Source organism: Hyperoodon ampullatus (assembly GCF_949752795.1).
Source record: "Hyperoodon ampullatus genome assembly, chromosome: 1".
NCBI classification, from domain to species: Eukaryota; Metazoa; Chordata; class Mammalia; order Artiodactyla; family Ziphiidae; genus Hyperoodon; species Hyperoodon ampullatus.
In genome coordinates, this window is record NC_136914.1 from 201,898,920 (window position 1) to 201,926,276 (window position 27,357).

Genomic DNA, 27,357 nt, shown 5'->3' on the forward strand with positions numbered 1-27,357 from the left:
AACAGATTCACAGATATAGAGAACAGACTTGTGGTTTCCAAGGGTACGGGAAGGAAGGAATGGGAGTTTGGGATTAGCAGAGGCAAACTATGTATATGGGATGGATAAACTACAAGGTCCTACTGTATAGCACAGGGAACTATATTCAATATCTTGTGACAAACCATAGTAAAGAATATGAAAAAAATATATATATATATCTGCATAACTGAGTCACTTTGCTGTACAGAAGAAATTAACACAACATTGTAAATCAAGTACAATAAAAATTTTTTTAAAATTCAGTTCTTTTTTGTGCATATGTTGACATTTGACCTATGTTTATCCTAGCTATACTCCTTACATTAGGAGTTTGCATATAGTGAGAAGTCAAAAATGTTTCTGTTTTGTGTGGGGGGAAAACCCTACATTTTCATCTGCTTATAAAACTAACTTATTGTTTATAGTAGAATATGTAAACTATCTGGTAAATATATAAGCAAGAAAGTATCACTCATACTCCTACTTTAAGATAATCATCAATCAATATGCTAGTTTCCTTCAGTCTAGAATGACTTATCCATTTATGTATGCATGTACACACACAGGCATGCCCAAGGAAATATAATTTTGTTTAAAAATATATTTATTATTACCATTTTATTATAAAATTATAAAACAAAATAAAAATTTAATAATTATAGAAAATACAGAGAAGTAGAAAAAAGGAAATTTTTTTTTTTTTTTTTTTTTTGCGGTAGGCGGGCCTCTCACTGTTGTGGCCTCTCCCCTTGCGGAGCACAGGCTCCGGAGCACAGGCTCAGCAGCCACGGCTCACGGGCCCAGCCGCTCCGCGGCATGTGGGATCCTCCCAGACCGGGGCACGAACCCGCGTCCCCTGCATCGGCAGGCGGACTCTCAACCACTGCGCCACCAGGGAAGCCCCAGGAAATATTTTAATGTCCTCCCAGATATTACTATTTTATTGATAGTAATACTTTCTTTTCTTTTTTTTTTTTTTTTTTGTGGTACGCGGGCCTCTCACTGCTGTGGCCTCTCCCGTTGCGGAGCACAGGCTCCGGACGCGCAGGCTCAGCGGCCATGGCTCGTGGGCCCAGCCACTCTGCGGCATGTGGGATCCTCCTGGACCGAGGCACGAACCCATGTCCCCTGCATCAGCAGGCGGACTCTCAACCACTGCGCCACCAGGGAAGCCCTGCTAGTAATACTTTCTGATTTTCAACTTTATTCTGTACTTAATTAAATTCTGTGTTTGTCACCTGGTTACATTTATTTTGGTCACTCTATCCCATGTAAGTTTTAGCCATTTCAAATTCATAGTTCTCCAAAGGTGCTGTGTTCTCCCATGCTCTGTGTCTTTGCATATCCTGTTTTCCCTACCTGGAGATGCTACTGAAAACACCTATCTTCCCTTACCCCCTGTCTCCCACTTTTATCTACCTGGCTAATTAAATTCCACAGTTCGCTCAAGTTGTTTCACCCCTAGCATAAAGGCCCTCACTGATCTTTTCACTCCTCCGCCTTAAACGTAGTCAGAGCATCTGTACCAAGAGCATGCAATAGATACCTCTGTCATAAGCACTGATATGCTTATTGTGATTGCTCAGTTCCTTGAGAGCAGGACTATATTTTGTTTATATTTCCAATGTCAAGCACAGTATAAGTGCTTGATACAGAGTATGTGCTTTATGAATTTTTGCTGAATGAATGAATGGACTTAGATATATTGAAGAAAATTATTAAATAACATATATAGGGTGGGAAGAGAGAAAGCATTGAATTGCTGGGGGTACCTGCACATACATACACACAAGTGTTCTGTATTTAGAAAGAAGTCATGATAATTAAATAATCATTCCAAAGACTACACATTTACATGGAAAAAAGGAAAACATGCTGAGTCTGATTTATGGGCAGATTTATACCTCTGGCTTTCATACAGCTCACACTACGATGATCCCTTCTGAATTGGATTTTGTATGCTGAATTTGGACTCTTGTTGATGAACAAATGCACATTTCAAGCTATTAAATAGTGGCAGTACCGGCCAGCTAACAGTTAAGTTTTAATGATGGCAACGTCTTTATCTTCACAGCAGTGTGTTTGTACAATTATTTGACTTTTATTGCATTGTACCCTTATTCTATACAAGAATAGACACCAGGAGAATTAAAATGATCATAGTGATAAACTAAAGTCTACAGAAAGGATGGAGATCATTAGGGACACTGAAAATGACCCTTTAGCCTTGATTGAGAACAAAATTAAAGTATATGTGCAAAATGTTGGAAATATAGTATTGAAGATCATTTATTAAAAAGAAAGTATAATTATGGATTTTAAAACATTTTAGCTAAAATTGAAACTTATTGTTCAGCTTCTACCCTTTCAACTTTTATGTATATTTAACTAAGAAAAGTTAGAGATGACCTGAATTTGGTGTATTTTACTTTATGCTAGAAATTGTCTTGGAAGAATGACACCATTAGGACTGATTTGTCTTTCAGGATGCCTACTTGGTTGTTCTAAATACTCTGTTTTAAGTTTGGTAATAATAGATTCCTCCATTGCTAAGTATTTTGACGTGTCTGTGATGCAGGTGATGTTCATTTACAGGCTAATTTACAACATTATCTAATATCTAGATTAAACAAGATCATCTTATTGTGAGATGATCAGATTTCCTTAAAAAATTTTTTTTGTCGTATTTCCTGATGGATTTGAAAAATTAAACTTTTCACTCCACAAAGAGGGCTTATTGCTTTTATGTTGAATAATGTCGGATTTTACCTAACTGCCCTAACTTAACATGACCCCTAATGGCAGAAGAGAGAGTATAGGTACCCCAGGGCGCCTGGAGTTGCCCCAGTATAAGAAGCACAGACTGGAAAAATCAAATTGATGAAAACTTTAAGGGTGATGGGATCCTCTGTGGATGTACTGTCCTTACCAGAGAAATTCTTCCTGTGGGCAGTTAAGGCTCACCTGTATCCTCTGGAGAGATAATATTACTTTCTTTATATTCCAAGATTACCTTCTTGTTATTGCCATCTGTGTGCTGAGTAGAGGCCAAAGTACCACAGGAGTTCTTTATGTGCTATTCAGGAATCATTGTTGGTTGTTTTGTGACTGCCACAGCCATTTGTACCTTCTTTCACTATTGTGCTGTTTTATGTGGTAGTGTTTTATTGTCTTGCTGTCCTTCCTTGTGTTCGTTTTCAGACTTGGTATTTTATGTGGACTGTCAGGATATGGAATCTTGGTAGACAGGCAGCATTTAGGAAACTCTTTGTCATTTTTCATGATGAGAGAAACCCAGGTTATTTATGTAGGCCTCATTGGGGGGAAAAAAAAAGACCAATCTCTTGACTGTTTAGCTGCTTAGGCCTCTGAGAATTGCAGTACTTTACCATTGTGGGATGATACCCATGAGTTCTGTTTTTCCTAAGAGTGATGTTGAATAGCTGTGAGCTTTTCTATATTCTCTGGCCCAGTCCTCTGAAAACCAAGTCTCTATTTTGAAATAGTTATTTGGGCCTAAGATGTAGTACATCATCATGAAACGGGATTTTGCAGTGTACTTTTTCCCTGCTGGGTTGTCTGTCACCTGCGTTTTAAAGTTCTTAGGTGTACCATTCAAATTCTCGAGACCTTTGTCACAAACCTAGTATCTGTGGCTTGGTATGAATTAAACTGGAATTCTGTACCCAGTAAAATTGACATAAAAAGAGTAAATTCATTTTTATGTATGATCCTTTAGCAAAAAGTTCACATCTTAACCTGATTTGGTCTAATTTTTTTGTGTTAAAGATCATAAACAGAAGAGAAGGTATACAGGGATAAGTACTCGTTTTATCTTTTTGTGTTTCACACACACAAATATATATTGCAGTATTTAAAACTAGTTTATGCACAGCTTTTGTATATGAACATGAGAAGTTTTATATTTGAAAGAAAGCACATGATTAGTTTTACTAAAATATAGTTGCTATTGTTCATTCCAGTTTCTATCCTTTGCATGAGCCGTATTTTGGGGAGTGCCTGTTTCTTTACTGGTAATAAAACATAAGGGAAATTTCTAGTATAATATTAGTATATTTCCCCTAGATTTTTACATTGTCAGGTCATTAATTTTTTTTAAGCATTTCAGTTGTAGCATAGTGCAGTCCTTTGGGGAGAATTGGTAAAATGAGGATAAAATGGGTACAGGATTCCAACAGCTTGAAGATAACACAGTATTTGACCAAAATCTCTTTTGTATTCCCTACTCTGGTTCTATTCCAGTAGTCTTGGAAATGTGCCTACAGACTATTTACAGTGAGATTATAAAACTGAATCATGATTTTGGTGAATAGAAGCCAGAGCATGTGGCTCCAGCACCCTAGCTGGCAGTAAGCTCTCCCTAGGTTTATGAATGTAGTTAGATGGCCCCCAACTGTTTACAAGACAGCAGAGGTGAGATCTTTGATTGACAAGTCAGAAATGCATTAGATCATTCTCTCTGCCAGTCTCTGGTTCATGCTGTTAAAAATGTCAGCCTCCAAGTTTGAATGGCAGCCTGAGGGCCTTAGAAGCTTTTTGTTTTCTGAGATGGAAACACAAATTGGATGTGTGCCTGAGCGCTTCATCCTGGGCTGTAATTTCATCTTTTAGCTAAGAACCACAAGGTACACGAGCAAAGCACCCTGTAAACAATAATACTGTGGAAAAAAAATAAACAAGGTCGTGTTTCTGGTACGTTGATCCGATGGTGTCCTGACCTCTATCACGTTGAACATCTCCACTCTGATTGCTGTTCCCTTTGGCATTACAATGAGAGAAAGAGAGACTGACATAGGAGGAAAAGATTTAAAGTTGCAGTGTTGTTGCACATTCCTTGTATTGGCTATGAAATATTGAACTGTCAGAATGCGACACTTGGTTTTTTAAGCAACCTTTCTTGTTTGAGGTGTTTGCAGTTCATTCCTTTATCCCCCATTTGTCTGCTTTCATTGATAGGGTTGGAAGTAGTCGCCTTAAATGCATGAAAAGGGACAATGTTAAAGAGAAGTGGTGCTGATGGAGCCAACACCTAAACTTAATACTGGAACATAAATGCAGGCTGTGAGGCGTGGGCAAAAGGAGACTAAAGCTGGGTTAGTAAACTAATATTGGGGTTTACGGAATACATTCTATTCTAAGGAAGAATCAGCTTAGGTCCTGGTTCTGTTTTTGTGGAGGCAGGAAGTTGGGAAGGCAGTAGTGGGTAAAGATAGGAAATGGAGTGACATAGTTTGTTAAACTGATAGCCTTCTATATGGCAGTATTGCCAGTCAAATAAAAATTAACCCAGCTATGTTATTTATTCCTCTAATTATCCACAGTTTTGGCAAGTGGTTCATTATTGAAAGCCTTAAACGTTTGGCAAGAAAAAAATACCTTTTTTTTAAAAAAAGTGCAGAATTCATATTTACAGTAAGAAGGTTGATGAATAGATAATATGTAAGAACCATTATGTTTGTATTAGTACAGCTTAATGGCACATGAATAGAAAATTTTTGTTGAGAAAGCCAAATCATAGATTTCTTGGAAAATATATTCTAGTAATAGAATGAGTTTTCTATTACTATTTAAGTTGCAGTATATCTTAAAACAACATATTTTATAGAAAAAAAATTTCGTTCTAAGAAAACAGCTCTATTGTCAGATATGTGCTTTTATCGTAATTCATTTTGGGGGCCTAGACCTTACAAGTAAAGTTTTAAGTGAGAATGACCTTTTGGAATTCTTCTGGAGTATGAAAAAGTAGGAGTTTGTGTTGAAAGTACTTGAATTAACTCTTATTGATGTTTTTAAAGCACAGCTGTTTAGCTTAGTCTTCTCCCTCTGCGAATGTGAAAGGCAGAAGCTATTCTCTATCATGAATACATAGTGAAATGCACTGGAAAAATGGTGGTAATCATTCCTGACATTTCTTAATTCCCTGCTTTGGGGGCATGCTAGAAGCAGGAGATGGTATTTGTAAAATAGTGTCCTGCTCCCTCGTACCCAGAATTATGTCCTCACTTACCAAGTACAGCACAGAGAAAGCAAGGCAAAAGGGAGGGATATTGAGAATGACTTACTGTTGTTGTTTAAGTATTGCTCTATATTTTTAAAGCATAAATATTGATGTAGATTTGCATTTAAGCTATGAGAACCCAGTGTCTTGACTCAATGGGGGAGTTTTCAAAAATCATTCTTCTAGAAATTGATTTCTCATTGGCTGATATCCTGAGGATAAGTAAAAACAAACCATTCTTTTCAATCTTGGAAGAACAAGAGGAGTGCAAGTGCTTATCTAAGAAATAAGACTAGAAATACCTACATTTATGGGACCTCCTAAATCTTAAAACAGAGAAACTGTACAAATTTTCTTCTTCCTTGGTGTATTATCATACAGCAATCACTATGAAAATGCCTCACAGCCCATGGGCTTTTATACAGCCACTCCTCCATAATAATGATTAGCTTTATTACTTAAAGTCCAGGCTTGCCTTATAAGCAAAAATCAGTATATTCATAGAACCATAGAATTTCAGTGTTGGAAATGATGTCAGAGGCCATCTAGTTATATATAGGAATCCTTTATGAAGTGTTTTTGGCAAGGGGCTATCTAATCTCTGCGTGATCACTGCCTTTATTGGCAAGCTGAACTTCTTGAAGCATCTTGCTTTCTTCTTCACTGTTGGTTCTGTTAGAAAATTTTCTCTCAAGGAGTCAAACTTCTTATTCACCTACCATTTGTGGTAATACAAAGTAATTGTTTTCTTTTTCATGTATTTATATGTTTGAGGATAGCTGTCATGTTGCTTATATTTGCTGTGCCCAGGGTGAATATTCCTGGTTCTGTTAGTATTTCTTTGGAAAATGCTAATAATCATTCCTGTCATTTTCATAACCCTGTATTTTGATGGAGGGTGCTAATCGTTCTGATTGTCCCTCCTTATGAATGCTTTCCATCTTGGCAGTGTCCTTGTTACAGTGTGGCATGCATAACTAGAGGCAGTGCTGCGAAAGTGTAGAATACAGTGACACATCTTGTTTTGAACATAATTTGGGTTATATAATTTAATTACTGCAGCCTAAAATTGAGTATATTTCTTTGGTGTAGATGATGGAAAAATCTCTAGGAACTTAGCCTGAGTGTGTTTCTTCACCTTTTCTTTGAAGTCAGAAAAGCATATGTAAGTACTTTGATAAATGACATAATGTAGTGGCATATTTGAGTGGTACAGGTATTTTAAACCTAGCTCCAGTTCTTGAAGATGGTGAACATCTGCTTAGAGGTATTGTAGAGCTCCACAATGCACTAATTGAATTACTCTTTTCTGGAGTTGCCGACTGCACTAATTGAATTAGAATCAGTGTATGTGTGTGTGTGTGTGTCTGCGTGTGTGTGTGTGTGTGTGTGTGTGTGTGTGTGTGTAACTGAGATAATTCCAACCTTAACGGGAGAGACTAGGGGAGATATGAATGATGGTGTGTACTGTGCTGCTATCTAATGGCAGCGCATGGAAGTACTGCCTGGTCTCCAGGGAAGACAGAATGTAGTCATCTGATCTAGCATGACCTTAGTCTAACCCCATCCAGTTTAGTTCAAAAGGTCTCAGGATGTATTTTTGTAGTTCTAAATCCAAGAAGAAAGAATGTGATTAATTTACCTATTAAGAATTAAGATATGTTTTATTAGGCATAAAGTTTTTTACAAAGTATTAAGTCTCAAATATTCAACTGAATTAAAAACTTCTAATATCAGTATAATTGGTGAAAACAAATCCAAATGTATTTAGTCAATGGGTCATGTTCTTTTTCATTTTGCCTTTCATATGACATAAATGTAAAAAAGAGTTACCTTTTAAAAATTCTTAGCATAACAGAAAGTAATGATATAGGCCTTATGTTCTTAAATAAAATTTCTTTCTGGTTGTCAAAATACTGAGAGTCAGTCAGTCAATTTAAGGGTGTTATCAAATTTTACTATATATAATTATGCTTATATAAAATTTTTAAATTATTATAGGAAATATTTTAATTATAGCAGTCTCAGAGCAAGTTTTACAAATTGCTGCTGCTCTAGTTAATTGTTTAAAATTTAACTTTATCACAAGTTTGGTCAAGTTTGAAATTCTCTGAAGTGAAATAGGTAATTCTTCCTTTTCTAAAAAAAAAGAACCCATTAATCACAATTTAATGATTTTTGTAAAACATCATGAAAATATAATTCTGTACAACTTTAAAAGCAAATACACTGAGGACAGCTCAGCAAGCATGAACTGTATTTTGATTCAGTATAACTCTAGGCATTCTAACTTATAAAGTAACCCTTAACAGAAAAATACACATGTATAATCACTTGATTTATAGAGTGTGTATGTGGACCTGTAATACCACTTTAACAATAGAAAAGTGCTATTGGATACCTTTCTTATATAAGTTTCAATCTCTTATATATGGTCTTCATTATTAAAATAAAAAGTAAGTTTTAACATTCCAATATTTTATAGGCTAATTTGGTTTTTATTGTAGGATTGAGCTGCTTAGGTTTCTGAGCTATACAAATAGCATTGATTAATAGGACTGAAACAGGGGCTTCCCTGGTGGTGCAGTGGTTAAGAATCCACCTGCCAATGCAGGGGACACGGGTTCAAGCCCTGGTCCGGGAAGATCCCACAAGCTGTGGAGCAACTATGCCCATGCACCACAACTACTGGGCCTGCGCTCTAAAGCCTGCGAGCCACAACTACTGAGCCCTAGTGCCACAACTACTGAAGCCTGCACACCTAGAGCCTTTGCTTTGCAACAAGAGAAACCACTGCAATGAGAAGCCCACGCACCGCAACAAAGAGTAGCTCCTGCTCACGGCAACTAGAGAAAGCCCGTGTGCAGCAATGAAGACCCATTGCAGCCAAAAATAAAATAGAAAAAATAAATTTAAAAAATTTAAATGACTAAAATATATGTTATGCACTCTATATATCTGTTTTCAAGGGCATTTTACTGATTTAGAAAATGTATTTTGACACCATGTAGATTTAAAGCTTTACAAATAACATTGCCATTCACAACTAGCTACAACTCAATTTAATTCACGTATAGAGTACCTTCTGTGTGCCAGGTACTGTACAAAGTACTGGGCATAAATTAAGATTTAGACCCTATCCTCAAAGAGATTATAGTTATTTATTAGACATTTATTAAGAACTTATGTACCAGGCACTATTTAGATAATTTGAGGGACTACTGCTGTGAATAACCATTAGTTTCATGTATTTTTCCCATTCATTGAGCTAGAGGTCTGGTTTAGTAGCAGGTCTAAGGAAGCAGTATACTTGTTTTCGTATCAGATATAGCTCATCTCAGCAAAAAGAGTGATCTTAAATGGTTTTCCCTTCTGCCTTTACATACCTTCTAAGGGAGCAGTGATGTTTTTGATAGCTTTACATGTAGCTTTAAAAAGAGATGGGTAACATTTATTACAGTGCCTCCTGCTGGTAAATCATAGATTTTCAACCCTGTTGTCTCCAGAATTTGTAGTGCCCACTTGTGGTTTGGTAGTTACTTCAGGGTTTCTTCTAAGGCTATGAGTGGGAAAGAGTCTACTGCATACAAGGTATAAAGCACTTCTTTAAACCGTCTATTTCTAGAACTTAAATTGTCCTGGGACCAGCTCTTGATATAAAAATTCATAGAAACCTGTTTTTCACAGAGTGTGGTAACTCCTTGCCATAGTGCTGTAGTGTTAAAATTCACATTGGCCAGGTTGTTCTGTAAATTAAACACTGACAGCTGCCCTCAGGGGAACAGCCAATGTATTTATGATGATGTGCTGATTACACAAAATACACTGCAAGCAGAAAACAGCTGCAGAGAACAAACCTCTTAAAAAGAATACAATTACAAATAGCACCCTCAGTATTTCTAGTGGTGAGTGTAGAGTACAGCATGCTAATGCAGGTTTCTTACTTAGTCTGCCTGAAAACAGAAAATCTGAAGGAGATAAGTTAAATTATGGTTGGTTGCACGTGTGCCCACATTAGCAATGAACAAATTTTGTTTCTGAAGAGCACAGCTATGAGTGCACAAATATAAGGTGTGGAGTAATTTTAACCACCACCCCCCACCCCTTTTTTTGTTAGTAGGCTTTATTGGTGCCTTTCTCATATATAGTAGGGCATGGCCTTGAGTCGATAAGGGTTTGGACATTTGAAGGATATTACACAATTGAGCAGGAGAGTATCAAAAATTGTGATTTAAAAAATTCAGTAGGAATTCCATATGTTAGGGCTTGGATATCAACATTTTGTTTGGGACTTCCCTGGTGGTGCAGTGGTTAAGAATCCGCCTGCCAACGCAGGGGACACGGGTTCAAGCCCTGGTCCAGGAAGATCCCACATTCGTGGAGCAACTGAGCCTGTGTGTCACAACTACTGAGCCTGTGCTCTACAGCCCATGAGCCACAACTACTGGGCCCACGTGACACAACTACCGAAGCCCACACACCTAGAGCCTGTGCTCCACAACAGGAGAAGCCGCCGCAATGAGAAGACCGTACACCACAAAGAAGAGTAGCCCCTGCTCGCGCAACTAGAGAAAGCCCACGTGCAGCAACAAAAGACCCAACGCAGCCAAAAGTAAATAAATTAATTAAATTAAAAAAAAGACAAAACATTTTGTTTGCAGATACACCTCTATACATTCATTGTTATAATGGCTTTGAAGACGTTTGCCCTTGGAATTAATAAAAGGAGTCACAACTCTGTATCTATGGTAAGGTCTCTGATTTCTTAGATTCTGTTTTTCAAGAATTTAGTGTTTTAGGACACTGTAATAGCTGGGCGATTACATATTTTTAGGAGAATCAATTCTCAGGTATGTCCCCTTTCTTTTTTTTTTTTTTTTTTTTTGCGGTACGCGGGCCTCCCACTGTTGTGGCCTCTCCCGTTGTGGAGCACAGGCTCCGGAAGCGCAGGCTCAGCGGCCACGGCTCACGGGCCCAGCCGCTCCGCGGCATGTGGGATCTTCCCGGACCGGGGCACGAACCCGTGTCCCCAGCATCGGCAGGCGGACTCTCAACCACTGCGCCACCAGGGAAGCCCTCCCCTTTCATCCTTGCATGTTCATGGTCATGTGCAGACAGGTGAGATCAGAAAAAAATTTAGTTTTCCTTGTTTGAGATTCTCTCTGTTACAGTTTAGGGTCTGTATCTATAAAATATTTCAACCGCTGAGCATGCTAGCTTCTGTTTAAATCAGTGGAAAATATGTTGATCTTCCAAGACATGGATTTACTCAAGCCAGTGGTAAGGTGTAGCAGGGGGATATAGTTATTGGAAACAGTTCACTTCACCCGCCTGAAACTAAGAATCAACTCTTCAGTATATGGATCACTGGTATGTAATAATCGACTATTATTGGTCTGTCTGTTGGTCTCTTTTTAAATCAGTTTGGAACCTCCTGGAGTTATTTTCTTGCTCTGCTGACATCAATCCCATGTGGCAGAGGAGTTGTGTATAACCACTTTGGTTTAATCAATAGAATAATTGATAAACCAGATAAGATTTAAACTGATTATAGCCCCAACAGAATTCCCCAGAGGCCTTGGACTCTCTTAATTTTGACGTGTGTTTTGTACCCTGAGGATGAAGTGCAGTTTGAATTATCTGTTTTTATTTGCTTAATGATGGGGAGGGTGTTAAAGTCAAATGTTTAATTAACCCAGCAATGGGCTGCGTTGTCACTTACACACAGCTGATTGAGATATCTCATGGAGAATAGTGAATAGGAATGATAATGTGGCACTGGGACGGAAGATTGCTTTTTCAATCTATTTGCTGGGTCACTGCTTTGAATGTCTTATTGGATGAAAGGCATTCAGCCTGGAGAAAAAATTCAGCATTTAAGTACATTTTGTTCTCTTCTCCCCCTCTAACCCCCCCTGCCCAGAAGTTAACTAAAACAGATATGTTCTAGGTTTAATAAGCCATTCATGTACTAGTAAGAGACCAGGGTAGTCAGTAGCCTCAAGCTACATAATTTCCTGTGGAACAGAAAAATCATAGTAGCCTCCAAGGTATTCTAAATGTGAGCTCTTTTGTCCCTCACATCCCTTGTCCCTTGCCATTATTGTGGAGTTGTCTTTGGTTACTTGTCTCTTGCCTCTTTCTGCAGTGTTTGCTTGATGTGCCCCTACCTCTAGGGCCACAGGCAGACCTTTTTCTCCTACAGAAGCATATTCTTCAGTACATTTTTGCCATTTCACGCAGCTGGCTTCTATTTGGTTGTATTTCTGATCAAATATTATAGTGAGATTGTTGAACTATTTAAAGAGATGAAAATGTGAAGCATATAGATTCTTGCTCCCTTTGCTACTGCTATTATAAAACAGTTGGTTCCATGTATATTTTATTTTCTTCAGAAGCAGTTTGCTTTCTGTATGAACTAAAATCTAGGCCAGGAAAGATTCTAATAGCCCACATATCAAAAATGCAATTCAGGCAACTGGAGTTTTAATGACTTGCTACCCACAAAACATTCCTTACTAGCTTTATAATCAATGTAAAATTCTTTGGAGGCATATGAGCAAAACTTAAAACATTTTTTTGTCACGACTTTCCTTTTTTGTAGTTCTATGCTTCTTCCTTTTATCCCCCAAAGATCTAAGCCAGGAATTTACTAATTTTTTTTCTTTGCTTTAGTCATTTGTATTCCAGAGAGCACAATAGGGAGAAGGATACAAGATTGATTTTTGTGTGTGTGTCCTCTTGAAAGCATAGTCTGGGGCATGACTACTTGTGTGTGGGGGTGTGGATTTACAAAGCAACAGAAGCATGTAGCTACTTTTCAGGCGCAGGTTGGACTTTTGCAGGTCAAGGCAGACCAGAGGAGTAGCTTATCTTGAGGGACGCAAGTAATAGACGAAATATAGAGCAGCTATTTCAGGAATCATGTAGGTCATTTAATTATCCATTATGATTGAGTGGCTAATGCTCTTTTGGCAATTACATGACCTCTGTTATTCTTGAAAGCTTTCCAGGCCCCCGTGGGTCGAATGACCCACCAGTCAGTGCTTGCAGACTTTATTCCACTCAAAAGGAAAGGAGATGCTGGGCGCTACTGGCATTTAGAAATGGCTGTGCTTTCTTTACCAAGCACTACCCAGAATATCCTTTGTACAGCAGTCAGTGATAGCTGGTTTTGAAGTCTACCGTTCCTTCCTTGTATGCAGGAGCACGAGGTATATCAGTTTCCACAAGAGGGAATTGTGGCAAACAAACTTTAATACCAAAGTTGGCCATTATGGCATTCACAGGTTCTGTACTGCAAAGAACAAGTACTGTGGTATTAAAACTAATGTTTGATATCTCTCAAACCAATCATTCATTATCAAACTCTGAAGTTAGTGATTTTTTCATTCCATAACTCAACAAAATAGCATTGGCAATACTAATAACAGATTTTTTTAAAGAGATCATTGATTAAATCAGCCCAATCTGAATTGGTTGATCATTATTTATTCAACTAAATAAAATTAAATAATCATGCTTATATGTGGAATCTAAAAAAAATGATGCAGATGAACTTATTTACAAAACAGAAGTAGACTCACAGATATAGAAAGCAAACTTATGGTTACCAAAGCGGAAAGGGGGTGTGATAAATTAGGAGTTTGGGATTAACAGATACATACTACTATATATAAAATAAAATGTCTATATATAAAATAGACAAGGATCTACTGTATAGCACAGGGAACTATAATATCTTATAATAACCTATAATGGAAAATAATCTGAAAAAGAATATATATGTATATATATATAGCTATATCTGAATAACTTTACATGTGAAACTAACACAACATTGTAAATCAACTACACTTCATTAAAAAAAACATGCTTAAATGATTATCTAATTTTAAAAAAGCCACTTTCAAATTGAGATGCTGATCCAAGACAGAATAATTCTGCAACATTTAGATGAATGTTTCTCACCTTTTTTTCTTTAATCAATAAAGGATCATTAATATTTCTAAAGAAAATTCTTTACTCCTGCTAAATGATAGTGAAACTTTTGCTTTTTATAATTATAGTGACTTATTGAGAAATTCTGAGAAAGGAAAACAATGTAGGTTTCTTGTGATTCTTTAGATTAAGAACAGTTATGGAGTGGAAAGTAATGACACCACAATCAAACTATTTATAGGGTTTGTTGGAAATGTACAAACAAAATTCTAGATACTTAGCAAAATGGAAGATTACCATTCTCTAGCGGTCCAATAATTTAAAACCACAGGCTTAAGAGAAATAATTTTGTTAGAATAATGTACAAACATATCCTTTAAGTAGAGACCATTTGCATTGTTATAGGAAAAATAATCTATTGGAGAAAAAGAAAAATCTTTTTAAATTTGTTACTTACACATCAAAGAGCGTTGTTAACAACAACCCTACAAGGTTGTTTGTCCCTGGGGTAGTAAAATTAGCTATCTTTCCAAATAAATTTATCAGACCACTCTTGGTAGAACTCAAAGTTGATCTGTTTTTCTTTTTTAAAAAATTTGTTGTTTGGTGATATTAACAAATGAAAAACTGAAGACATGAATTGATGTTTATATAACCTTTGACCCTTCAGAAGTGGAAGCCTTCTCACTTAAATTTTAAATCCTTTAGGCCAATACTACCTTGGTATCTGGCTACTTAGAGACCTGTGAGAATGTAGTCAGTGTGGATTATATCAGTTGTTTTCTGTTTAAAAACATATTTTCCCTCATTATATATAAATATATGTATATATATATTTTAAAATTTCTGTAGTGGAGATGAGCAGAAAATGAGAAAGCAGAATTTACACTAAAAGCAAAAGTTAGAGCTTAAACTCAAGTATCCTGAATAAGGAGTATAATTTGTCTGCTTGGCACTTTAAGAGGAAAGCAAGGACTATAAAGCAGAGTGTGATGTTTGATTTCTTATCGGTAAGTTGCTATTCTTTAAGGCATACCCTTCAAGACCTGTGTTGGACTGTGTTATTCACCCTTGGAAACCAAAAATCTATATAAGTAAATGAGTGGAGATGGTATTTGTAATTTTAAAGACCTGAAAATTCATTAAGACTTCATATAATTAGTGGAAAAGTCCACAGGATAATAAGCCCACAGAAGAATAATTTCTTAATAATAATAAGGAAGAAGGAGAGTGATTATATAAGGGATAGTGCACAATAGAAATATACACCTAAATACAAATCTTAACCTAACCCAATCCGATTTCCACAAATTTACTTATTTACTTGGGATGATTTTATTTTCATTCCAAATGGATAGATTTGGGGATAAGTTTATCAACTGTAAAGGAGCCCTAAATTTCTTCCTCAATATTGTTGAATTGTAATAAAATGGGAATACCAAAGCAGGGAAGATATCCAAGGTGTGATGAAAGTCATTTAGCAGAAAAATTCAGGAACAGGAATGACAGAAATAACTATTCTGCAGAGAGAACGGATTTTGGCATACCTCCTAAGGGTTCTATAGTTTTCAACCCCATTTTGAGAAATCAAAAAGATCTACCGAAAGCAGATGTCTCTGAGTTACAAAAATAACCAGATGTCCTTATTAGTAGAAGCAAATGTTTGCCTCCTAATTCACACAAAACTATATGCATAGGATCACTGGATGAAATATTGTGTAAATATGGCAGCAAAGAAAATTGTGGCAGGAAAGGGTCTGTCCTAAACATGTAAGCATAAAGGTTCTATCCTGAAAAGGAAAAAAAAAATTTTAGATCCATGTAGATTTAAAGGTAAGAGAAGTAAATTAAACTATTTATACTTTTGTTCACTGTGATAAGTGAGATTGGTTTTTTTTATTATGTATGTCTTTCTATCCTAAATCCTCCTGGTGAACCTTTATTCATTTTACTGTGCTTGTTTAGCTACTCTGTGCATTTTCATTGTATTTTAAACAGTGAAAGCATACGCATGAAACACATTTTTTTCTGAATGAATGATAGTCATCTTGGTTCTGTCAAGAAAAAACAAACAACCTGCAGTAGTATATAAATGCCCTCTTTGCAAACCTATTGGGATTTAAAAAATATTAAGCCACATTGTTAAAAATAGATGTAGTTTGGTGACTGCGTTGGGTTGTTAAGCAGAATTTTAAAAAAAAAGGCAAGGTATGAAGTTTTTCTGTTTGTTTTTAAATCAGGCCTTAAGAGTCAAAAAAACCTTTAGAATTTAAATGGACTCTTACTTCTTATGTGGAGCATGTTAACATAATTACAAGCTCTTTTATGTAGTACTTACAGTCATTGCTAAGTTAATGTTCAAACCTTTGATTAAGAAGTCACAAAGCTGAATGTGTTCAGACAGCTGTGTAATAATACCTCTCCTGTTCACAAAACAGAGAACTATTTTAGTTTTTTTTCCTGTTCCGCATATTTATTGATAGAAATCTCTCCTCCTATGCTAGCTATATTTTTAATAGTGAAATATTAAAATGCTGTATTATTATACATTCTATAACTTGAAAGTTAACAAAAGCAGCTCTGCTCCTTCATGTCCTTGCCTTGTCACTCCCTGGTGCTGTTCCTCTCTTCCATCCTTCTTATCAGAGTATCTCAGTGCTTAGTTGAGCTTGTTTATCTTAAAAGAGCAGGAGGCAGGCTTTTAGGGAGTAAGCGTGTTCCAGTATAACAGGCACCAATGCTGTTTGACTTGAAAAACATTTGATCTCTTACATTAACAGCCCATGTCACTGTAATAGGACTACAGCCGGGCTGTTGTTCAGTTTTCTATTATTTTAGCTTTGAAAGAACTGTTAGAGCTGCTCCAAAATCTCCGTATTTAAAATTGTATATTGGCAGTCCCCCCAGGACTCGTAAGTAAACAAGGTGATGTGTGTGGCCAGAGGGAACATATTTTGTTAGCTTTGTTTTAAATAAGAACCTTCTCTATCTAAAGATGTTTTTTGTCTGATCCCTGATAGTGTGCTGCATGACTTTGCTTTTGTAAATTTGCACATCTTAAAACAGATTTTTGTTTGTTATTAATGTGTGTGCTCAGTAACTATTCATTATGAACTTTAATATTTTTTCTCAAATAATGAAGCATTTAGTTTTCTCATGAAGCTTAACTTCAAATATCCTGCACAATTTCTCTAAGTACAGCAGTTTGTGCAGCAGTTATTGGAAACTGGCAAGCAAGAATCTAAGGGGTATGTTTGTTAGACTTAAGTATTACTTAGTTTTATTTTTAAATATTCAGTTATTGGTAATTTCTATGCCAGAAATAGTTTGACAGTTGGAATCAGGTAGCAATATCTAAAGAATAGAAAATAAAATTTGTAAAATCAGGTGGTTCTCTTCCTTTTTAAGAGTACCTCTTATTGTAATAGTGATAGAATGGCAGCTTATTGTAGTAGTGGTGGAATGGCAGCAATTTTACTCCTTCCTTTCTTCCTTCTTCTATCTATCTATTTTTAAGAACCTAGTTTGTTTTCCTATTCTGATTCTTTTCTGGTGTAATACATCATTGCCAGGCCACCCAGCACTTTCCTTGCATTTAACCTAAAATACATACATCAGCCAACACAAGCATAATTGGTTGAAAGGCAGACATCTATCTGGGGAGTTCTTCTAAATACTGAATGTGTCATGCACTTTGACATGACATATCTGTAATATCTGAATACAGAAAGCACTTTTTGCATTAGCTGTAGGTGTTAAAGCAGTAGTATGTTTTAAGAATGTCTGCTGTGCAAATTCTGGCTTGTGAGGTAATGACAAGTGTTTGCCTGCATAGACAATATATTTTTCCTCTTGAGGTCCCCACACACCTAGTTTCCCTCAAGCTCATCATCTCTGTCAGGTTAATCAATAGGCACCGTATGGCAGAGGGTCAGTAATCAGTGTCATCGTGCCTTTAAATCGTGTTGAAAATTTGCTTAAAGCCTGGGCCAATTAACATCGAGATGATGAATGGATGGGAAGATGGAAAGAGCCTGACGCTCAGGGGCTTTGTGAGGAGGAGATGCTCAGCTGTTGAGCAGCAGACACCAGCGAATAAAATCAGCCATTCATGTGAGCTCAGTCCACCCACTCTTAATGATAATGTCAATCTAGCAAAATATATACACATTGGATTTGTCACAAGTTCATAAATCAAAGGAGTTTGTCAAAGGCATTCAGATTAACGAGGCAGCAGCAATAACAAGTCAAATTTGCATAGAGAATTGCTCGAATCTCAGTAAATTATGATCCTGTTTTTCATTTGATTATTTGCTAATGTCTCAAGAGGGAGAATGATTATACTAGCATGCAAAATCTACTCCAGAAGTAGAAATCTGAGGTATAGAAGACCAGCACACTATGACAATTAATCAGCTTCTGCCTACTAGCATAAATGTACAAGGCCCAGAAATGAACTTCTTTTTATTATTATTTCTCCTTGCCACTGATCCAAATGGTTCAGCTTGACAGAGACTTTATATTGCTTTAACAGTGTTTTGAATTGTGCCTGCAGGCAAGACATAGTTATGCAGCTATAACCAACCTATCCATCTGCCAACCAGATTGGAATTCTCCTATCCAAGGCTTCCATTAACCCCCACTGACAGCTCCAAACAGGATTAAGAATTTGCAAGCATAAAAAATAGTTGTTTGCAAATAATACACAGTCCCTTTGCATCTTGAGAAAGGCTGCATCTGTGTTTTGTAATTAGTGTTGGACAGTGTAGCAGAGGGAAAAACCAACTTGGCGTTTTTTGGACTTTTGTCATAAGGGAGTAAGGCAATACTAATGGAAGTTCTGTGTTTGGTTGTCCCAGAGAGTGCTTTCCATTCTATCTGGTTCCTAGCACTGTGCTTGAATTGGTGTTATTACTAGAAAATATCACTTCTTGAAAGGTTTAACTAGTGGATCTTGTTGAAGGTGAGCAGTATAGGGAGGCTTTGATGTGGCTGTGGTTTAATAGAATGTGTCAAATGATAAAACGTGCTGGAGAAGCAATGTGCATGAAAACATGCTAGAGAATATTATCTTATGAGGACACTTGACGCCCTCCCTAAAATAAAACTGGTACTTGAATAGGATTCTTCAGTCAGCTTCTGAACTTAAATGACCTAAGTTTTCTCCATTGTATCCTAGAAGAATTAATTAAAATTTGCTTAAAGACACAACACATACACTACCCGCCTGCCACACACAGTGTTTTGTCATTTTCATTGAAGAGTTTGAATGATTTTTATTTATGTAGCTAAATCATCTTTTAACCTTGTAGAAGAATAATTGGTCTTTTTTTTTTTTTTTTTGCGGTACAGAGGCCTCTCACTGTTGTGGCCTCTCCCGTTGCGGAGCACAGGCTCCAGACGCGCAGGCTCAGCGGCCATGGCTCACGGGCCCAGCCGCTCCGCGGCATGTGGGATCTTCCCGGACCGGGGCACGAACCCGTGTCCCCTGCATCAGCAGGCGGACTCTCAACCACTGCGCCACCAGGGAAGCCCTAGTCTTGTTTTTGAAAATTGCAAATCATACATATTTGGAGGATATAATTAGCTCCAAATCATGTAATAAGGTAATGGGAAAAATATTAATCCAATTAGTAATTTACAGGTCAAGCCCATGATACAATGTTTGCAACTAGCTATGGAAATTGGTCTCAAGATTTTTCTCTTCACATGGGTTGTCATTTTACATGATGATGAACAAGTGATTCAAAATCATAGTTTTAATTCACCACGATTTACCTGCTTTGCTAAAATGATACAAATTTCCTGTTACAGAGACCATTGAATTCTCCCAGTGAAGAATGTGGCATAGGTGGAAAATGTTACTTCTGGTTTTAGAGCTGGTAATTTTATTTTTAACAGATGTCTGTTCAAATAGGCTCAGGCTCTGTTGCACCATCCAACCTTGAGTAAGCAAGATGCTTACTCAAAGATTATTATAAGTCATTATGAGTGGCTTGACTTTTCATCACTGTGTAAATTAGTTTAGTTTTTTATTTGATTATATAATCAACTCTTAATTATCCATGTCACCAGGAGTTGTGTGTTCGAATAGATAACTAAAAACAGTAAATAAGCCGCTTACTAGGTTGTGGAGAATATTGCTCCCGCCATAAACATCTGAAAAGTTAGGAGTGCTTTGCTTACCAACAGAAGAACATTTCCTTGTTAATGAAGGGTTGGCAAACTTTATTTGTAAAGGACCAGATAATAAACATTTGAGGTTTTGTGGGCCATAGGACCTCTGTCCTGACTACTCACCTCTGCCATTTTAGTGTGAAAGCAGCCACAGACAAAAGGTAATGAACAAGGGTGGCTAACTTTCAATAAAACATTATTTGTAGAAACTTTATTTAGAGCAGGAGCTGGCAAACTCCTCCTGTAAATTATACTGGCATTAAAGTTTTGGGATGGGGACTTGCCTGGTGGTCCAGTGGTTAGGACTCCATGCTCTCAATGCAGGGGGCACAGGTTTGATCCCTGGTCAGGGAACCAGGATCCCACGTGCCACGTGGCATGGCCAAATAAATAAATAAATGAATAAGTAAAGCGGTGGGATGATAGGACTGTAGTTGGGCTATCACTTTGAAGTTTCTCTGCTATGAAAACCTTTTTTTTAAAATTTATTTTAATTTATTTATTTTTGGCTGCTTTGGTTCTTCGTTGTGGTGTGTGGGCTTCTCATTGTGGTGGCTTCTCTTGTTGCAGAGCACAGGTTCTTAGGCACATGGGCTTCAGTAGTTGTGGCACATGGGCTTAGTTGCTCTGCAGCATGTGGGATCTTCCTGGACCAGGGCTCAGACCCTTGTCCCCTGCATTGGCAGACAGATTCTTAACCACTGCGCCACCAGGGAAGCCCCATGAAAACCTTTTTTTTTTTTTTTTTTTGCGGTACGCGGGCCTCTCACCGCTGTGGCCTCTCCTGCTGCGGAGCACAGGCTCAGGATGCGCAGGCCCAGTGGCCATGGCTCACGGGCCCAGCCGCTCCGCGGCATGTGGGATCCTCCCGGACCGGGGCACGAACCCGCGTCCTCCGCACCGGCAGGCGGACTCCCAACCACTGTGCCACCAGGGAAGCCCATGAAAACCATTTTTAAAGCTAGCTGGATGGTGTGGGTGTAGGGTTCCAATTATTTATTAAGCCCTTATTATCTGTATATTATGTAATGTGTTGGGAGGTAGAGGGAGTCACAAAGACTGCCCAGTAAGCTTACAGTCTTATTGGGTAGTTGAGAGTAACTTGCAAAACATTCATCTATTTAAGTGCCAAATTGTGTGGACCAAATTAAAATGTTAAGGCGTTTCCAGTAAAATAAGGTGGAGTAGTTGTATGGTTTCTTAAGAGAAGACAGTTGAAACATTTTAAGAATGGGTAGGACTCAAATCGATTAAATAATTGTGTTTATAATTCTAGACTAGCATTAAGGACCCTTCTAGCCTGGAAATTTCAAGACCAAATCACATGTTTATAAGACTGTAAAGAGACTTGCTTAACTAGGGCAGAAAAATGTACGTTGAGGGAAGTAACTTGATATAATGTAGCAGAAATTCTGGAAGGTCTTGAAAACCAGGCCTAGAACTTCATATTTAATTTCATAGAAACAAAGAGCCACTAAAAATTTTTGAGGAAAAAAGACCACCACGGCAGTAGTGGTGATTAAGAAAGATTAATCTGGGCTTCCCTGGTGGCACAGTGGTTAAGAATCTGCCTGCCAGTGCTGGGGACATGTATTCGAGCCCTGGTCCGGGAAGATCCCACGTGCAGCGGAGCAACTAAGCCCCTGCGCCACAACTACTGAGCCTGTGCTCTGGAGCCCGCGAGCCACAACTACTGAGCCCACATGCCACAACTACTGAAGCCTGTTCACCTAGAGCCTGTGCTCCGCAACAAGAGAAGCCACTGCAATGAGAAGCCACTCGCCGCAACTAGAGACAGCCTGCAGCAATGAAGACCCAACTCAGCCAAAAATAAATAAATAAATAAAAATTGACTCTGAGGATTTAAGTCTGGGATAGAAAGAAAAGTTGAGAAGGAAAGAGCTAGCTTAGAATGGGTGAGAATGGTAAAGAGTGCTTTAAATTTGGATATGTTGGACTTCCCTGGTGGTCCAGTGGTTAAGTGGTCCAGTGGTCCAGGGGGTGCAGGTTTGATCCCTGGTCTGGGAAGTTCAATCCCTGGTCTGGGAAGTTCTGCATGCCGTGCGGTGCGGCCAAAAAAAAAAAAAAAAAAACCCACAACAACAGAAAAAATAAATTTGGATATGTTGATTTTGAGACAGTTTAAGTTTTTTTTAAAAAAATGTGATTCCTTTTTCTTTTTTATTCACCCCCAGGTTACTTCTGGAAACATTTTAGCCAAAATACATCCCTGAGATCTAATGCATGGGCTTTAGCAGTATTTCACTTTGACTTTTTCCTACCCAAATTTCTGTTACCATATCTGCATGTCTGCAGATGTTATAACTCTAATGCTTCCAGTTTGAAGTTAAATTCAAAGTTGTCAGTGAGGCTTTTATTCTGCCCTTTAAAGTTCTAACCTAGTGAATGCTGAGTTAAGAGATAAACATTCAAGTTAATATAAAAGGTAACAAGTTATATAGTATCTTTTACAGGAATATTTTCATGTAATGCTAATATTTATACACTATTGTTACTGCAGGACTTACAGACACATTCTGCAAATGATTTACTATAATGAAATGTTCCATCTGAGTGTTGTGAATGAGTTGTTCTGAGCAGTCAGGTTTTTCTAGTTGGCTCAGGGTTAAGAGGTATAATATAACTTTTATTTTTTTTTTTTTTTTTTTTTTTTTGTGGTACGCGGGCCTCTCACTGTTGTGGCCTCTCCCGTTGCGGAGCACAGGCTCCGGATGCGCAGGCTCAGCAGCCATGGCTCACGGGCCCAGCCGCTCCGCGGCATATGGGATCCTCCAAGACCGGGGCACGAACCCGTATCCCCTGCATCGGCAGGCAGACTCTCAACCACTGCGCCACCAGGGAGGCCCTAACTTTTATTTTTATTGAAGGAATTTTTTCCCTCAATTTATTTTTCATTTATCTAACTTCTGTTTTTCCATTTCTTAACATATTTTCTTCTAGGTTTCACCTGTTTGGTTAATTTTTATTTTGACAGATTTACATAAAAGTTGAAAGAATAGTACAAAAATCCCCTTATACTTTTTTTTGAAAAAAAATATTTATTTATTTGGCTGCTTCGGGTCTTAGTTGCGGCATGTGGGCTCTTTGTTGATGCGTGTGGGCTTCTTTGTAGTTGTGGCTTATGGACTCAGTAGTTGTAGCATGCAGTCTCTCTAGTTGTGGCATGAGGGCTCTGGAGCGCACGGGCTTAGTTGCCCTGCAGCATGTGGGGTCTTAGTTCCTTGATCAGGGATTGAACCTGTGTCCCCTGCATTGGAAGGCAGATTCTTAACCACTGGACCACCAGGGAATCCCTTTATACTCTTCACACAGATTCTCCATATGTTAACATGTTACCGTGTTTGCTTTATCTCTATACATACACACACATATATACTAACATCCATTTACTTGTATCTTCTGAGTTCTTTGAAAGTTAGTTACAGACATATGTCCTTTTACCTCTAAATGTTTCTGTTGTATGTTTTCTGAAACCAAGGACAGTTCTTTTAAGTAACCACAGTACAAATGATACAAATGAACTTATTTACAAAACAGAAATAGACTCACAGACATAGAAAAGAAACTTATGGTTACCAAAGCGGAAAGGTGGGGGGGGACGCGGGGGGGGCAGGGGATAACTTTGGAATTTGGGATTAACACTACTACTTCATATAAAATAGATAAACAATAAGGACCTACTGTATAGCACAGGGAATTATATTGAATATCTTGTAATAACCTATAATGGAAAAGAATCTGAAAAAAGAGTAGATATAAATGTATAACTGAATCGCTTTGCTGTACACCTGAAACATTATAAATCAACTACTTCAATTAAAAAAAAATAAGGACAGTACAAATTGTCAAAATCAGGAAGTTGAATGTATAAACAAACTTTGGTAGCTCCATACAGTGATACTACTTGCCAATGAAAAGGAAAGAACTGCTGATATATGCAAGAACACAATGAACAAATGAATCTCACAAATGAATGTATTATGTTAGGTGAAAAAAGACAGACTCAAAAAATTACATACTATATGATTCATTTTATGACATTTTAGAAAAGACAAAATTATTGAGACAAAAAATAAATCAGTGATCACTGGGGAAAGAGGTTGTAACTATCAAGGGGGATTTGGGAGCTGATGGGACTGCTTTACATCTTGATTGTGGTGGTTACACAGCTTTATGCTTTTGTCAAAACTCAGAACTATACAACAAAAAAGAATAAATTTTTCCATATGTAAATTTTAAAAGCAGGAAACAATCAGGAAATTAACATTGATACGATGTTATTAGTTCATCCATAGACTTGTTTCATATTTTTCCAATAATGTCCTTTATACAAACCTTATGTCATAATACCCACTCAGTAATACCCACTTAATAATTACCCATCAAGAACAGATAAAGGGTGGGGAGGAAAAAAATTGTGGATATAGGCTAGATAGTTATTACTCATCCTGTTAGGCTCAGCTCACTTATTTTTCATTGTATAATTCAGTGCAGAGGAGTTTACCATCAATTTTGTTTCAGCCCCTCCCCCCCAATAACCTCAGATCACAAACTGCATTCAGTTACATCTCTTTAGTTTTCTTTAACCTGAAAGCAGTTCCTTATGACCTTGACATTTTTTTAAGTACAGACTAGTAATTTTATAGGATGTCCCTTAATTTGGGCTAGTCTGTTGTTTTCTCATGATCAGATTGAGGTTATGTGTTTTGAGCAGGATGACCTCAGAAGTAATAATGTGTTCTTCTCAGTATATCATATCAAGAGGCACATAAGGTTAAGGTGGTATATACCAGATCTCTCCACTGTGAGGCTACTGTTTTTTTCTTTTGTAATTATTAAGTATATTATGGAGAAATATTTTGAGATTATGTAACTCTCCTGTTATTTGTCACCCACTAATTTGTGTGATTAGTCTTACTTGCATCTTTTAGTTACCCTTAAGTAGAACTTACTGGACATAATGTAGCTTGATGACCCAGGACAGTTGTGAACGTTGCTTATTGGGATGCATCATAGTTGAAGATACAAGGAATAACTGTGCTACTGAGCTCTCCTGGGTGATGTTGGAGAGCACAGGCTTTGAGAACCTGTTGAGGTGACTATTAGGTATACACAGCTATTTCATCATTCCCGGCCACCCTCGACTGTAGAGCTATTAATTTCTTATTCACTGGCTTTCTGGCTCTCCTCTTCACTATTAGTAGGGTACCTTACTCCTTGCTCCTGATATCATGACTGTTTAATGTCCCTGCTCCTATTTTATGCAAGAGAGTTGAATTTTTTGTATTGATTTGTATCTCATGGTGGATGGTCCAGTAAAAGTAAAAAATGAGTAAAAAGAAGTTGGGAAAAAAGAGTAAAAAATGCTGGGTTAATCTATCTAAAAAGAACTAGTTATAACAATGTTTTTCTCTTTTTCGTTTTTGTTAATGTTGAGTTACTTTTTTAAAAAAAAAACAATGCAATATATAATATATATATCCTTTGCCCTGATGGGGTAGAGAAGGGAAAGGAGCTCCTCTACAGCTCTATGTTCTGCTCTCAGGTAGTAATTATTCTTTAGCTCCCTTCATCTTTTAATACCTTAGACATTCTTATAATACCCACTCAATAGTTTACTATCTAAATCAGATAAAATAGAGGGTCAGAAGCAAGAAAATTATTGATGTGGGCTAGATAGCCACTACTCATCCTCTTAGGTTCAGATCACTGTTTTTCACTATGTAATTTAGTATAGAGAGTTTGCCATCAATTTTTTTCCATCCCAAGCACCTGTAGAGTAAAAATGTGATTTATAACATCTTCAGTATAACAAACTTCCCCCAAAAAGTAATTAGGCTTCCAACTTTATTATAATGACATTTAAAAAAAATTAATTTTGAAATATAGGACCTTACATTGAATTAAACAGGTTTAGGTGATCTGAAATGGTATTTTATTTAAAGGAGGGTGTAGAACTTCATGGTCTGGGAAATAGTTACTTGCAAATTATAAGTTTAAAATTGAATACTGGCTTAATTGAATACAGTTAAAATTGAATGTTGGCTTAAGTTTTTATTATATAAGACATTTAATTTTAGCATTTAAAACATTTGATCTGTACTTTTTTTTTTTTAAGAAAAGTTAAATATACAATTGATCTTATGGGTTTAATGTTGACCTTTCCCTTCCTTTTATTCTCTTATAATGGCGTATATTGCTAGTTTCCTTATCTGGAATGCTTTATTTTATTTTACTTTATTTTTATTTTTAAATTTTTTTGGCCACACAACATGGCTTCCTAATTCCCCTACCAGGGATGGAACCTGGGCCCTCGGCAGTGAAAGCATGGCGTCCCAACCACTGGACTGCCAGGGAATTCCCTGGGATGCTTTATAGTCATGAACTCAACTATATCTCTCCTTCATTTTTCTGTAGATAGTCTACATTCCTTTTTTCCCCAAAACAGAGAGAAAAAGCAGAATTCTAAAGTTATTGAGCCTCTATCCCTTACTTGTAACATAGCATTTTTTCTTCTTCTTTGTCCCTAAAATTGACCTTTAATTTAAAGTGATCATTACAAATGTAAAATTATCAAGTTAAACCTCATAAAAGATTTCTGCCCAAAAGAACCTTAATGTACTGACCTGTCAAGGTGACAGACAAGGCACACAGATGTTAGCCACAGAGGGCCTTTTGATACTATATGTATGCTATTTATCCTTTAATATCTTTTAAAATATAATATTTGATACAAAGCAAAAGATTCATAATATCTAAATTTAAAACACTGTTATGATCCTATATTCTAATAATGATTTCATACGTATGAAGTTTTTCAGATAAACTCATATGTTGGATATAATTTCTGGATCTAAAAGTAACTCCTCAGAATGTGATGAATATATGTAATGTAATGAGTAAATCAGCTGCAAATTCTAAAATGTTAACATTACACGTGGAACTGTGGAAAATAGAGCCCAAATAATGTGTACTTGGATTTTCTGTATTTTGTCTTGCAGAGAGTGATTTACATGTGTTACCAGATTTTTTAAAATTATTTTTTAATGTGATAAAATACACATAACATAAAATTTATCACCTTTAACATTTTAAAGTGTACAGTTCAGTGGTATTAAATACATTCATAATGTTGTGCAACCATCACCCCCATCCATCTCCATAACTTTTCATCTCAT

General features: G+C 37.0%; 1 protein-coding gene across 1 annotated transcript in view; it reads left to right on the forward strand.

Moving 5' to 3' along the window:
- BTRC (beta-transducin repeat containing E3 ubiquitin protein ligase) overlaps positions 1-27,357 on the forward strand; it is a gene marked incomplete at its 5' end in the record, with an annotated part of 185,121 nt that overhangs the window by 70,065 nt on the left and 87,699 nt on the right. The window contains one exon of the mRNA XM_079711568.1: positions 10,702-10,788. Coding sequence (XP_079567694.1) covers positions 10,702-10,788 — 87 coding nt within the window. The remainder of the gene's footprint in view (positions 1-10,701; positions 10,789-27,357) is intronic.